This window comes from Pan paniscus, chromosome 5 (genome assembly GCF_029289425.2).
Source record: "Pan paniscus chromosome 5, NHGRI_mPanPan1-v2.0_pri, whole genome shotgun sequence".
In the NCBI taxonomy this organism is placed as follows: Eukaryota; Metazoa; Chordata; class Mammalia; order Primates; family Hominidae; genus Pan; species Pan paniscus.
Genome location: NC_073254.2, coordinates 81,712,177 through 81,727,740, shown reverse-complemented (window position 1 = coordinate 81,727,740; position 15,564 = coordinate 81,712,177). Strand labels below are relative to the sequence as shown.

The following is a 15,564-nucleotide window of genomic DNA, read 5'->3' as shown; positions in this document are numbered from 1 at the left end:
AGCGAAAGCCTAGTTGCCATCCTGCAACCCTGTCATAGAGCTCCAGTCATCATGGCCCATCCTTGTATGGTCAGTTTCCAGTCAGCCTTCTTAGTTCCTCTCCGTTAAATATGATCACCCCACATTTGGCAGAAAGACTCCAAACGAGAGAGAACAAATCTTTATAAACAGTATTTACAGAAAACTGAGACACTAGGCAAAAAAGAAGAAAATTAAAACAAACAAAACTATAACATTTTTAGAGAGAGAAGAAAAGCCATTTTACCCTTATTGAAAAAAAAAAAAAACAATGGCCGAAGTGTGTATAATTTAAAGGATGGAAAACTGCCCTAGATTATTACAAATATAGTAAAACAAATTAAAAATTCAAACTCATTTTGAGATATTCAATTGGAGGAATGGAGTAGAAAATAAAGCAATATGAAAAGAAATAGGAAAGAGAAAAGAAATTATGAGAAAATGAGAGGATGAATTTAGGAGATGTGATACCCAATTTTTGGAATTGGGGCTACAGAAAGAAACAGGAAAAAGGACTTTTTAGGGGAAAAAATACAGAAACTACCTAAAAATGGAAAGACCCATGCTTCCAAATAGAAGAGTTTAACAAGAGACAACAAGAACATACTATGTAAAAGTCTCAACATTGTGAAATTTCAGAACACTGAGCAAAAAACATGGAAAAGTGTTCCACAGAAATAAACACAAATTATATATAAAGAAGCACAAGGTTGTCTACTATACACATGATTCTACACTGCTGCATGCCTTTCTTTCACCTTATCATGTATCTCAGTCCTAGATGAATTCTACATTCATTTCCATATTTATGTTTATTTTTTTCTTAATAACCAATGATACCAGGTATAAAATTACACCTATATTATTTAGCATGTGGATGTATTCTCAATGATCAGAAGGCTAGGTCAAATGGTATAGAATTTGTAATATTGACGGATATTGCAAAACTATCCCACTTAGATATTATAGTGATTTTACATTATTGCCAGCAATGGATAGTCATTAAATTGTCCAATTCTAAAATTTTTACCAGGCTAAGAGGAGAAAAATTATATACTTACAGTGTTTTTTAAATTTGCTTTGATTGCATTATGAATAGAGCTTAGCATTTTCCCCACATATTTAGGGATACTCTCTGTGTCTTTGTATGTAAACTGGGTGTTTATATTACTGACTTACCTTTCAGCTTTTTCAGTTTTTCCTTCTTAATTTCTAAGTTATTGATATATTCTCGATCCTAATCTATCTTTTGTGAAGTAAAATGTTTGTGCAGTGTTTCTTTTGCATTTTGATTTTTATGTCTTTCATAAGCAGATATTTTTACTTGTCTTGTAGTGAAATTCACCAGTCTTTTCTTTCTGACATTAACATTTTTAGTATTAACTATAAACATCTTCCCCATCCATTTTTTTTTGTTTGTTTTTCCCTTTGAGTTTTTGTGGGTAAATACTAGGTGTATATATTTATGGGTTACATGAGATATTTTGCTACAGGCATACAATGTATAGCAATCACCTCAGGGAAAATAGTGTATCCATCACTTCGAGCATTTATCCTTTCTTTGTGTTACAGATAACCCAATTATATTCTTTTAATTACTTAAAAATGTACAGTAAATTATTGTTGCCTGTAGTCACCCTGTGGTTCTATCAGATACTAGATCTTACTAATTATATCTAATTATATTTTTGTACCCATTATCTATCCCCACTTCCATCCACCTCACTATCCTTCCAAACCTCTGGTAACCATCATTCTACTCTCTATCTGTATGAGTTCCATTGTTTTAATTTTAAGCTCCTACAAATACATGAGAACATGTGAATTTGTCTTTCTGTGCCTGGCTTATTTCACTTAACATAATGACCTCTATCTAGTTCCATCCATGTTGTTGCAAATGACAGGATCTCATTTTTTTCTATAGCTGAATAGTATTCTATTGAGTAAATATACCATATTTCTCTTACTCATTCATCTGTTGGTGGACACCCAGGTTGCTTCAAAATCTTGGCTATTGTGAACAGTGCTGAAGTAAACATGGAAGTGCAGATATCTCTTCAATATACTTATCCCCTTTCATTTGAGTATATACCTAGCAGTGGGATTGCTGGATCATATGGCAGTTCTATTTTTAGTATTTTTTAGGAACCTCCAAACTGTTGTCCACAGTGATTGTACTAATTTACATTCCCACCAACAGTGTACAAGGGTTCCCTTTTCTATACATTCCTGCTAGCATTTGTTATTGCCTGTCCTTTGCACTAGGGTGAGATGACATCTCATTTTAGTTATGATTTGCATTTATCTGATGACTAATAATGTTGAGCACATTTTCATATGCCTGTTTGCTATTTGCATATCTTCTTTTGAGCCACATCTATTTAGATCTTTTTTCCCATTTCTAAAAATCATATTATTATTTTATTCCTGTAGAGTTGTTTGAGCTCCTTTTGTATTCTGGTTATTAATCCCTTGTCAGACAGATAGTTTGCAAATATGATATACCATTCTGTGAGTTTTGTCTTTGTTGTTTCCTTTCTTCTACAGAAGCATTTTAACTTGGTGTGAGATCATTTGTCTATTTTTTGTTTGATTACTAGTGCTTGTGGGGTATTACTCAAGAAATCTTTGCCCAGTCCAATATGCTGGATAGTTTCCCCAATGTTTTCTTTTAGTAGTTTCATAGTTTGAAGTCTTAGATGCAAGTTTTTAATCCATTTTGATTTGCTTTTTGTATATGGTGAGAGATAGGGGTTTAGTTTCATTCTTCCCCCATCCAAATTTACAAAGCATTTCTCCAACATTCTCTAATATTTTTATACTTTCTTTTTTATGTATTAAAACTTTTATCTATTTCAGTTTAATCCAGAGAATGTTTAAAGGTATAAACAAGTTGAATTTTTTTTTCAGACAGCTATCCAGTTGTTCCATGTTAATTATTAAATAGTCCCTACTTATTCTAATAATCTGAGATGGCAGTTTTATTATATGTTTTTTTTCATGTTTTGGATTCATTTTGAGACTTTGTGTTTTGTCATATTTGTTGACTTGCATGCGGTGGTGCTATGCTTTTCATTAATGAAGCTATGTAATCTAATTTAATATATGGCAGAGCTCATTCTATACACCATTTGTCCAAACAATGCACTTTCGCAGAGTACACTTGGCTTTATTTGTCTTTTATTCCATGTGAACATTAAGAAATAAGATGTCAATTTCATAGAACACAAAAATAACACCATTATTTTATTAAAATCTCAATAAACCTACAAAATAATATGAAGAATTGAAATCTTTAAAAGTTGTATGTCCAGTATAATATAAGTTTTTCAGGGGGAAGGTTGTTATTATTTTAAATTTACAGATGAAACCGTATGTATCATACATAAGGTTATGATTATGTATGTATGATATACAACATGATATTTTGAAGTATATACACATTGCAGAATGACCAAATCTAGCTAATTAACATATGCATTACCTCATATAGTTATCATGTTTGTGGTAAGAACACTTCTGAAATTATAAAACTCACTGGCAAAAGTAAACACATTGTAAAATTCAGAATACTCAAATAGGGTATGGTAGTGTGTAAATCACTAATATAATTAGTATGAAGGTTGAAAGAAAAAACTATTAAGAATAATAGTAGCTACAGTGTAATATATCTTTAGGATTTTCTTTCAGATTATGTATTCATGCGCCTATACTACAGCAATATCTAAAGTTTTCTCCATGTAGAAGTTGCATGTTTTTGTTACTTTTAGTCCAATGCATTTTAACATTTTAATTCTTGTTTGTAAGAAATATTTTCTTCCTTATGATTTAATTAGCTTTATTCTGTTTATTAAAGTCGTTTATTTCTAATTAGCGACTTAATTAAGAGAATTCTCTTTCAAAGCATGTAAAAATGCTTTAAAAACTTACTATTAAGTGATATGAATGAAAAATACTAAACCAGTTTTTTTAATACTCAGTTTTTTAAAAAGCCTTCAACTAAAGATTAAAACTAAAGTCCCTAAAATACTTAATAGATATATAAATAGCAGGCATTTGACAAAAGAAGACTTGAAGGTAGAACAATATACTAAGAAAAATAGATTTTGATAAAGATTGCTTTGTTGATACAGCATTTCCTATTTTCACAAAAATCGTTTAAAATTTAAGAAGTAACATATAATGCATAGATTATAATTAATATTCTGGAAGGTGTTCTACCAGAAGATCCATTACTTTATAAAGGAAAAATAAAACTTTCAAAGTAAATATTTGTTTGCAATATCAACTCACAAATGCAACAATCACTATTTATTTAGAAAAAAAGTTCACTAGTACATGTTAAGTGTTTTAACTCTATGTTTAACTTGGATAAGCAAACTGAAATAATGACATGCTTCAAGAAGAAAGAGATTTAAAAGAATTTCTCTTATTTTCTTTTTTTGTCTAGGATTTTGTCTTTTCTTAAGCATGATTCATATTGTCTTACTTCACTTCGCAACTCTTTATCCACTCTGTCAGTAGCTCTTTTCCTCAAACTTAATAATACACATAATGAACATAGATGATGACACTGAAAAGAAACAGTGCATGTCAGCTCTTTCTCAAGATGTGCACTGTTGACCAATTGTCCTTGAAGGGGCTTCTTCTAATTAATTACCATCCCTTCTCTGTAGAGCAATCATATTGGCAAGAATTGATTGGGCGTGTAAGACACTTAATTTAGTTGTTAGAAAAATCCCTTAATTAAAATAATTTTCCTGCTGGTAAAATTAATGCACCCCATGCAAAATTACCAGCATGATTTTAAAGTTCCTCTTCAATTACATTTTATATTTCATGAGGAAAAAGTAAAAGAAGATCTTAATGGCAGTTATCAAAAGAAATAAGAAGGAATTTTGCAATACGTAAAATGTATAATTCTATTTACATATTTTTCATTTATTTTAACTTCTATTTTGTTTTGAAAACTTGAGAAGTTTCACTGCTGAATCTTCATATTGAAATTCAAAATGAGTTTAAGTGTTTTACTTAAACATTCATTCGGTCTGTGCATTATCACACTGTTTCTTTTCCATTGGAAAGCCCAAGTCATTTAGATTCTCAGATGTAGTGGTCACATAATTTTAATTTTTGTTATAATTAGCTATATTCAGTAAGTTCTGTCCAATAATTCAGGAAGGAATAATGATTAAATATGTATACATTGTTTTGAAGATAATTGCTTTCTTCTAAGTTTTCCATGAGTAATTTTAAATTTGTATTACACCACCCATTTTCTAAAACATATATTTGTTATTTTACTGCCATTCATAAAGTTGACTATATTTGCTCAAAGCTGATTTATCCATGAGCAATTTGACTTGCTATTATTCCTTCCATTTTCCCTCAAAAATACTTTTGCCATTTCATCATTGTGAATATGTTCCCTGTAGCAATTTATAGTTCTCAAAAGAAGTTTAATATTTAAAAATAACCAAACATATGAAAGCATTATTCCTACTATGAGACAAAGGAAAATGAAGTGCAAAAATGATGCAAGCACTGAAATATGTGAACTAATTTGGTTGTAACAGTAGAGAGCATTTCTCAATCTGCACATTGAAAGCATTTAGGGAACCTCAAAAAATACTCTGTGTCCATCTCACTACAATTCCAGTTTGATTGTTCTGTAATGAGAGTTCACCATTAGTATGTTTCAAGAGCTCCTTCAGATGATTCTAATATGTGGTCAGGGTTTAAAAACAACTGAACTGACACAATCCCTAAATAGTACTGAGGTTAATTCCTCTAACCTCAACTCTATTTATTTCTTTGTTTCGTCTGATTGTGTCATTTATAAAATAGTAAGTATTCATAACAGAGTCTCTGAAAGTTCCTTTCAGCATCAACATAGTATAATCAACAATGCTTTGCTCTCTTCTACCACTTTTGGTCTTCAGTGTGATCCGATTAATGAACTGATAACTATTTCTGTCACTAAAGGTTGTTAACTCTACAGTATACTATTTTATGAGCATGGTGAAATAAATTATCATGTTTTCTGTTTAAAAGGCTAATTGTTAGTTTACTTCAACACTGTTGTGATGTAATACAATGTTAGAAATTCAGCTGCTGTTGGTTAGCTGTTACTCAAAAACAGAGACATCAAACTGTTAATTTGCTGGTTGTTTGTAAACTGAAGTGCCAAAATATCACTGTCAGAGGAAATATTCTTTAAAAGAATGAAAATACCATATAGTCTTAAGAATGTAAATCAAATTTGCATCAGCTAAGTTAAATAATATTAGAAATGTAATCAAAGAATGACAATTAAGCTCATCAAAACAGATTGCGATAGAAATTGAAACTCTATAATATAAACAAAAACATATATGGGAACACAAGTGCTGGAATGATTTCATTTCAAGTGTGTAAGACAGAAAACTAGGAGTCCTGTTGACACCTTCATCACTTGCTATTTCCAATTCATAAACAAGATCTTCCATTTATTTCAAGCTTCCAGCATTATGACTCACATTATTACTCCAACCAACTCCCTAGCTTTTTTCCTTCTCTTCCATGTGTTTCTCTACTTGTTATAAACTTATCGAATGTGTCAAAACCTATAGTAATTTTCTATTCCTTTTAGAATAGAAATCAAAATATCTAACCCAGCATTTTAGTTCTGGCTTCACCCCCTCCATGGAATTGTTATTAGTCTTTTCTCACAGCCCCAGACAGGCCTTCAAAGAAGCCATTTCTTCTAATATAATGTTTTTACAAATACAATTCCCTCAACCCAGAATCCTCTCTTCTCCAACTTCTCTGCCATGACATTATTCTCTATATCTCTCTTCAGGGGTCATTTTCTCGTGGAAACCTTTTCTGGCAACCCAACTCAATATCTCAATTGCCAAGTTTTTTTTTTTCTTTTTTTCTAAATAGGCTCATTGCTTATAAGCATTCATGGAATGCTACCTGTTCTCATAAGAGCATTTTGTTTTTAAATAAAATTACATAGTTATCACTGTATTTGTCCATTAACCACTCCCTTCCAACAAATGGATTTATGAAAGTAGGAAATAGCTCTAGTTTACTTCACTATTATCTCTCTTGTACCAAGTAGATTTCCTAGGATGTAGTTGGTGTTAAACATGTCAGTTAAAGGAATACATCAGAAAATAAGAGTATTAATTTTATTTTTAGTTTATATTATGTTTTGAGATGTAAAATACTTTGTGTGTTTAGAAAATGAATACGTGACTAGCAAATTTTGAAATGATTCAAGCAGATTGAAAAAAATTACATAAATTTGTTACCTGCAAATCCCAATTGCCACATGTATTCAAATTGAGCAGGACCTTTATCTTGGCAAATACCATGGAAGGTTACTCCACAGTAGCAGAGGTGTTGATGAATTAGGTAAACATTCTTCAAAAACCAACATGGATTTTTTGTGCACCCTGGAATGCATACATACTACAAAAAGGAAACAAGGAAAAATGGTAAATTGTTTTTTGATGTATTTTTCAATATATACATATAACATAAACAACTAATTTTTAAAATCACAGTGATTATAGAAAACTTTATGGGACACACTTTTTATACTTCTCTTTATTTCTTCTATTTCTTTATCTTTTCTTTCTGTACTATCTTTTGTCATATCCATGTTCAAAAGCCTATATGATAATCTTTTAGCTTTGACTCACTCTCAATATACAGCAGTCCCTAATCTTCTGTTTGATGGGCTATAATACATCTTTCCCCTCACAAATTAAAAATACCTATGGTATAAATTAAGAGATACACCATTTAAAACACTTATAACAGTAGAATTAGCACAATAAATGTCATGGTGTGTTCAAATTAGACTTTTGCTATCATTTGAAAATAGTTGAAGATAATCAGGGCATATTGTCTAATAATATGATTTGTTTATGGTAATCTCCAGCATCTTCAAATACAAAAATCATATATAGTTATATCCACAATTGAACTAACTAAATGTAAACCATTTTAGGTCACATTGAGGTCATCACTAAGTTTTAGTACATGCTGCGCTACTTGGGTATTAGGAAGACATCAACCAGCATGAAATGTAAGCCCTAGAGACAAACTAGGGCTATGTATTCTCTTTAGAGCATACCCCTCAATTATTTCTACTTCTCCACGTTTTTTATTAACAAATCTCCCTTGAATTTGGCAGAGAAAAGCACAGCTGAGACATGCAGTACAAGGAATCTGACAGTTCCATTAATGAAATTACTACACTAAGTAAGCATTGTTCTGTTTCAAGTCATGGTGGTCTACCTGGATTTGCAATCACAATTTCCTAATTGCACAACAACCCTAAAGTATGAGTCAACACTAAATGTGAGGAAAAAAAAAAATTGGCCAGGCGTGGTGCCTCATGCCTGTAATCCTAGCACTTTGGGAGGCCAAGGCGGATGGATTACCTGAGGTTGGGAGTTCAAGACCAGCCTGGCTAACAGGGTGAAACCCTGTCTCTACTAAAAATACAAAAAATGAGTCAGGTGCAGTGGCGTGCACCTGTAATCCCACCTACTCTGGAGGCTGAGGCAGGAGAATCACTTGAACCAGGGACACAGAGATTGCGGTGAGCTGAGATCACACCACTGCACTCCAGCCTGGGCTACAGAATAAGACTTTGTCTCAAAAAAAAAGAAAAAGAAAGAAAAAAAAAGAAATAATTTTAAAAATAATTATCATTTAATTATATTAAACGATTACCAAAAATACAATTTTATGATATATTTCCAAGTTGTGAGATGATCAAAAGCTTTAACCCATTACTTTTATACTGAGACATCAAATGTTGAACTCTACAAATGGCATTAATCAATCTTCACCGTCAGTGGAGATTGTCTTTATTGGATTTGGGTCCTCATTGTGATAGAAAATATGAAGGCCTAATAAATTCTGAATATATGACTGTACAAAATAAACTTAGCAGAATAGTACATTATTCATATAGATAGGATCCTGTAGAGTCATTTCTTCACTTAAAACTTAACAAAACAATAGACAGTTTTTATCTCTCATCCCCCTCTCACCCTTCCCTCTGAGTCCCCAAAGACTGCATATTGAGTACAGTGTACACTGCTTTGGTGACTGGTCAACCAAAATCTAAGAAATCACCACTAAAGAACTTATTCATGTAACTAAAAACCACCTGTACCCCCAAAAGTATTGAAATAAAAATTTAAAAATAATTTCAGAATATCCTCTTCTGGACACTGGCCTAGGAAGAGAACTCATGACTGAGATCTCAAAGTACAAGCAACTAAGACAAAAATAAACAAATAAGACTTGATTAACCTAAAATGCTTCTGCACAGCAAAAGAAATAATCAATAAAGTGAACAGACAACCTTCAGATTGGGAGAAAATATTTGCAAATTATGCATCCAACAGGGGACTAAAATCCAGAATTTATAAGGAACTCAAGCAACTCAACATCTTCAAAATACAACCAAATAACCCAATTAAAAAGCGGACAAATGACATGAATAGACATTTTTCAAAAGAAGACATACAAATAGCCAGCCCACATATGGAAAAATGCTCAACATCACCAATCATCAGAGACACGCAAATTAAAACCATAATGAGACATCATCTTATACCAATCAGAATGGCCATTATTAAAAAGTCAAAAAACAATAGATGTTGGTGAAGATGCAGAGAAATGGAATGCTTATGCCCTGCTGATAGGAATGTAAATTAGTACAACCACTGTGGAAAATAGTATGGGAATTTCTCAGAGAACAAGAAACAGAAATGTGATTTGATCCAGCAATCGCACTACCGGATATCTGCGCAAAGGAAAAGAAATCATTATATAAAAGAGATACCAGCACAAGTATGTTTAGATTCATTATTCATGATACCAAAAATGTGGAATCAATCTAAGTGTCCACCAATTGATGACTGGATAAAGAAAATTGTTTATACACACATACACGTACATATACATACACACAATGGAATACTATTTAGCAATAACAAAGAATAAAATCATGTCTTCTGCGGCAAAAAAATAACAAAACAGCAACAACAAAAACTAAGTTTGAATTAAGTCCTGTCTAAGGTATTTTGTTTTGTCTGCAATTGTTTTTGTTCATGTTTGTTTGTTTTTTGAACTAAGAATATCAGAGGAAGTTGGATCAAAGATATGAATCCCTGTTTCTGCCACTCAGGAGCTAAGGAACCATTTAAAAATGAGACATTAAGTATTCTGTAACAACCTTGAGAGAGATGAGCTGGTAAGGAGCAATGAGAGATGCCAGGAAAAATGACACAAATAATATGAATCCCTGCTCACAGGGGTGCTGTGGTATTCTTCCTACTACTTTAACCTGAAGACCAAATTTGACTTCTGGCTTTTCTTAATGAAAAAAACAAAGTCACCCAGGATATATTTCAATGGGTGTCTGAACGATTTATCTGTACTTATAACCTTCTATATTGAATAAGGACACTATGAAGATATTATAACTTTAGATACAATTTGGATTTAGAGGGAGTTATTTGTGATTGCAGCTCTTAATACCTTTTTAAAATTATTGCAACACCAGTACATTATCCTCTAACATAACAACCTGAATGTTAAGAGCAGTTAATTTAAAAGAGCAATTTATTTAAGCCATATGTAGAGGCTAGGAGTATTTTCATATAGGTCTATCTCTGATTCTGACCTCTCATTTATACCTTGTGTGTTCATGTGAGGATGCTGATACACACACACATTTCACAGCACCAACATGAAAATAGATGTACAATATAACTTTTAAAGCATGTTAATATAAGTAAAGTATGATGGTGAGATGGAAGAGTGGAAGCACTTTTTGTGTAAAACATTTAACTTAATGGTCTTTTGTAGGAATTAGATGCATCACCGCTGTATTACAAATGAGCCATTAATCTTGAAGCTTCATCAGTATTAACTTGGTTCAATTTCATCATGTTGTTGAGAGGCTCATCATTTCTGTAGAGGTTCAACAGAAAGGCCTTTTGAGCAGTGTACAAGTTCTTTTTGTATATTTACAAAAGCTTTATTCAGTTTGTTAACTTCTTAATCATTCATAATGTTTATCTTCTTAAGATTAGTGGTAACTGGTGTTGCTTTGTTTTTAGTCTTAAAGTGTTTTTTGGCTTGCTATATGAAATACATTCCTGGCCTTTTCTCTCTTAATTTGTTCTTGTCCATTGTCTATAATACGCATGTGCACCTTCTTAAGCTTCAAGTGATGCCATCTATTGAGTGAATAAACTAAATGTTTGTCTTTAAATTGCTCTGACCTTTCTAGAAGCCAAGGGAAAAGGGGAAACATTAAAATATACCACAGCTGTTTTTTATTGATTAATTTTATACTGGTAGATTCATTTTGGTTTATTGGATGAACCAGATTTCCAGTTGATATTCCTAAGGAACAATTGTTATATGGTGGAGAATATAAAACAAATGACAATACTTTGGTAATACTATTATGAAAAAATATTTATTATATTGACCAGGAGTCTGCAAAGTGTTTTCTTAAGTACTATGTTTTACAAGTAAGATGATTTTTAACTAAATCAACTTCCTTTTTTTGAGTATGAAGTTCAAAAATGCTGCCAATAAAAGAAAAGTAATTATTTCAAATTCACAGTGAAATGGCGACTAATGTAATGCTCATTGCTTGCTGAAACACTATTTTTTTCATTTTTGTAAACTTAAATAAAAAGACAATTAAGTGAGTCAAACGTTATTTGTATGACCAGATAGCTGTCTTTGTGGAATTCAGTTATTTTAATGTGACCTCTCTTTTAAAATGAAGTTAATTTTCAGTAGAATGATGATCTTCTCTGTTAAGATATCTTAAGTTTCACAGTGACCTCAGGTACTATGGTAATATTAACTTTGGCCCATCAATCTTATTTAGAACCAAAGAGATTAAAAATTAGTTAGTTTACATGGAAGTGTTCACTTAGTTTGATTTTTTAATTTATTTAAATTAATATTTGGAATTAATGCTTTAAAATAATCCCATTTTAAATACTATTTCCCATTTAATTCATAGATTAGGTGACAAATATTTAACAGAAAATTTTCTGTGGTCTGGGAATTTATATCAAAATTTATACATTTCAAACTTTACCTCTGAAATAGAAGTATGATTATCTTCATTTAAATAAGTTCACTTATTATGGTATGGCGAATTTAAGGTGATCAACTTAACTGTTTGCTTGGGACTTTCTTTTTTTAAAAGCTAAAAGTCTTATGTCTACCGAACTACTCATTCCTAGGCAAACTGGGATGGTTTCTTTTCCTAAGTGTTGATTATACACTCAAAGCTTTATTTCTGAAATTAAGGAGGATGAGTAGTAGAGCTGTATTTGGCATGCCATGAGAGAGAGAAATGATCCTCTGTTGCTGTAGGTTTCTGAAGTGTGTGTGTGTGTGTGTGTGTGTGTGTGTGTGTGTGTGTGTGTTGGGAGAAGGGGGGATTTAGTTACCATAGAATAACCCAACTTAACATGCTTATCAGAAGTTTCCTCCACCTATAGGTGAGACTAAACTCATTATCAAATATATTAAATTAGACCTTATACTATAAAATGTATAGCTCACATTTCTATAAGAAAATAAAAATTACATTAATTGCAGTAAACAATAGGTGTTTATAAGTTGCTAATAACAATATACATGAAAAATAGCAATGTGTTAATCTATCCTGTACTTGACAGCCCACTCGATATATAAAAACTGAAAAGAGGAATCAATTCAGCATTTGATCTATTTCTTCTTTTAGTGAGTTGAATGCCAAGGTTTGGAAATACACAAACATGCCTTTGGAAGCAAACATCTATCTTACTTTTGACAGTGAACTAATTAACTGGTACATATTAGACAACTAAACTTGAACTGACTTGGAACCTCAATAAGCTTGTGAGAGGAGTAATTCTGGTAAGCAAACAGTGAAATTAAGACAAAGATGAAATGGTTTCACAATGACAGTAAAAAGAAACAAGAGAATCAAGAAAATTGTCTATAAAAAGGAAAGTAATCTATTTCTTGTATCTCACGTCACATCAGAAATAAGCAAATTTTGCAGTATCAAAGTTTTGTGATTTTTATTTGATTGACACAAAATACATATTTATAACAATTTTATAACCTTAACCAACTGATTTGTCATTTCATGTGCCAAATATATTCAATGTTGCTTTCCTTAAGGCTTTTCTATTTTATAAGGGAAAACTAATTTTGATTGCTAGTATGAAGAGGATTTTAAAGCAACTTTAGATGCTGATTTCTTATTTCAGCAGCAACCTTTCTTAGGAAAGATAAGGATTTCCATTAGAAATCTTGCTTTTCATGATGTATTAAGCATTGTAAACTTCTCTTTCTTAAAGAAACTATATCATGAAATTATGGCATATACCTAGAATTACAGCATCTATATTCCCTGGTGATTCTATTTATATTTATTTAAAGCATTTGCTAGTTTTTAGAAACCATACAGAAAAATGAAAAGAAATTCCTTCATATAGGCAGATATTAATAGTGGGAAAACCTCACCTCTCTCTCTTTCTCTTTTTTCTTAGTATTTGTATATGTGGCCATTTTACCACATATGTGAATTCATTGTTCAAATGGGTTCAAAAGCATTAACTCATTCTATTCATTTCATCATTTTTTTCAATAGCCTGGATAGTATATTTGTATATTCATTTCCATACTTCAGATAAGGAAATAAAAATTATAGAATTTTTTTGAACTCACACACCTCAATTCTCACAGGTCTAAGACATAAAACCTTTATACTTAGGTTTCAAATCTCATCAATTGTTACTTTATTTTAAAATTTATTCTCTATTCCCCAATAAAAATATTTTCAATGGAAGTTTTAATTGACACATAAGAACTATTATTGTTAAAAATTGGAAGTATATAACCTTATAATTCTGATGTTTTATTGTTTTTATGACACCACCTTCTTGCTTTGACATCACTTATTCACTTATCCTTCTGAAGTTTAAGTACCAATAAATTATTAACAGATTATTTCTAAAATATCTTATTCTATCCAGTTTAAAGAAATGTAATGATCCTTCAAAAAGCAATGATGAATTTACGTAAATTAATGTTCAATTTCCACTCATAGTCAAAATCTTCTATGGAAAATTAATAAAGTAAAATCAATAGTAATTATATTATTTAAATTAAAAAAACATTAGAATTATTTTTCCTCTAGCTTTTCTAGGTAGCACCTAAATTTAGGAACTGTATCAAAAAAATGTAGAATAATGCAAAATAAAAAACAAAGCTGGCCTATTTTGGCTCTCTGGGGACCAAGGGAAATCTGATTTTAACAGAAAATTCTCAAGTAGTTTGGGAAATTATATAAGATCATTTTCTGGTCTCCTATTATTACTTTAACATTTTTCCATAAATCACAGTAGTTGCTGACAACTCCATGACCATACTATATTCTATAGAAATGTGAAAATTCAACAGATATTTTCTGAAATATAACTCTTCTCCAACTGTTATGCTAAAAAGAGATAAAAAGTTTAAATTACGGCATCCTTGCTCTCACTGAGCTCACAGTCTAATGTGTGTTTACGGTCATTCCAAGAAATCCCATTTAGTGTAGTCACTGCTATGTAGAAAGACAGTTTTGCAAACAATGGGAACAGAAAGGAAGAAGTAGTCGACATAATCACAAATGTTGTGAGGTAGTTTCATTCTGGATGAAGGCATGTATTGGGATAGACATGAAATAGGAAATGCAATCTTTTCCATATTTCCATCTATATTTCTACATATAAAATTGTGACTGGAGTTCAAGGAATGGTAGGTGACCATAAATTATTGAATATCTGTACTTTTACCCAAGATATTATAATTAATTTCTAAATTTCCTTTAGAAATACCATCATTCTCAGCAAACTATCGCAAGGACAATAAAACAAACACCGCATGTTCTCACTCATAGGTGGGAATTGTACAATGAGAACACATGGACACAGGAAGGGGAACATCACACACCGGGGCCTGTTGTGAGGTGGGGAGTTGGGGAGGAGGGATAGCATTTGCAGATATACTTAATGCTAAATGATGAGTTACTGGGTGCAGCACACCAACATGGCACATGTATACATATGTAACTAACCTGCACGTTGTGCACATGTACCCTAAAACTTAAAGTATAATAAAAAAAAAGAAATACTCATATATGGATATGTGAATGATCAATTTAATTTAATGACTTGTGAGGTGACTGACAGGAATTTCTTTCTCTTTCTTTTTTCTTTCCTTCCTTCCTTCTTTCGTTCGTTCGTTCTTTTTTTTTTTTTTTTTGGTCTGTGTCTCTCTCTATCGCCCAGGCTGGAATGCAGTAGTGCTATATCTGCCCACTGCAACAACCTCCACCTCCTGGGCTCAAGCCATCTGCCCATGTCAGCCTCCTGAGTAGCTGGGACTGCAGACATGCACCACCATGCCTGGCTATTTACATATTTTGTAGAAATGGGGTTTTGCTATGTTGCTCAG

At 31.7% G+C, this 15,564-nt stretch overlaps 1 protein-coding gene across 1 annotated transcript in view; it reads right to left on the bottom strand.

Moving 5' to 3' along the window:
- Positions 1-15,564, bottom strand: part of LOC117980609 (protein eyes shut homolog) — a 304,210-nt gene that overhangs the window by 11,976 nt on the left and 276,670 nt on the right. The window contains exon 8 of the mRNA XM_063605330.1: positions 7,320-7,479. Coding sequence (XP_063461400.1) covers positions 7,320-7,479 — 160 coding nt within the window. The remainder of the gene's footprint in view (positions 1-7,319; positions 7,480-15,564) is intronic.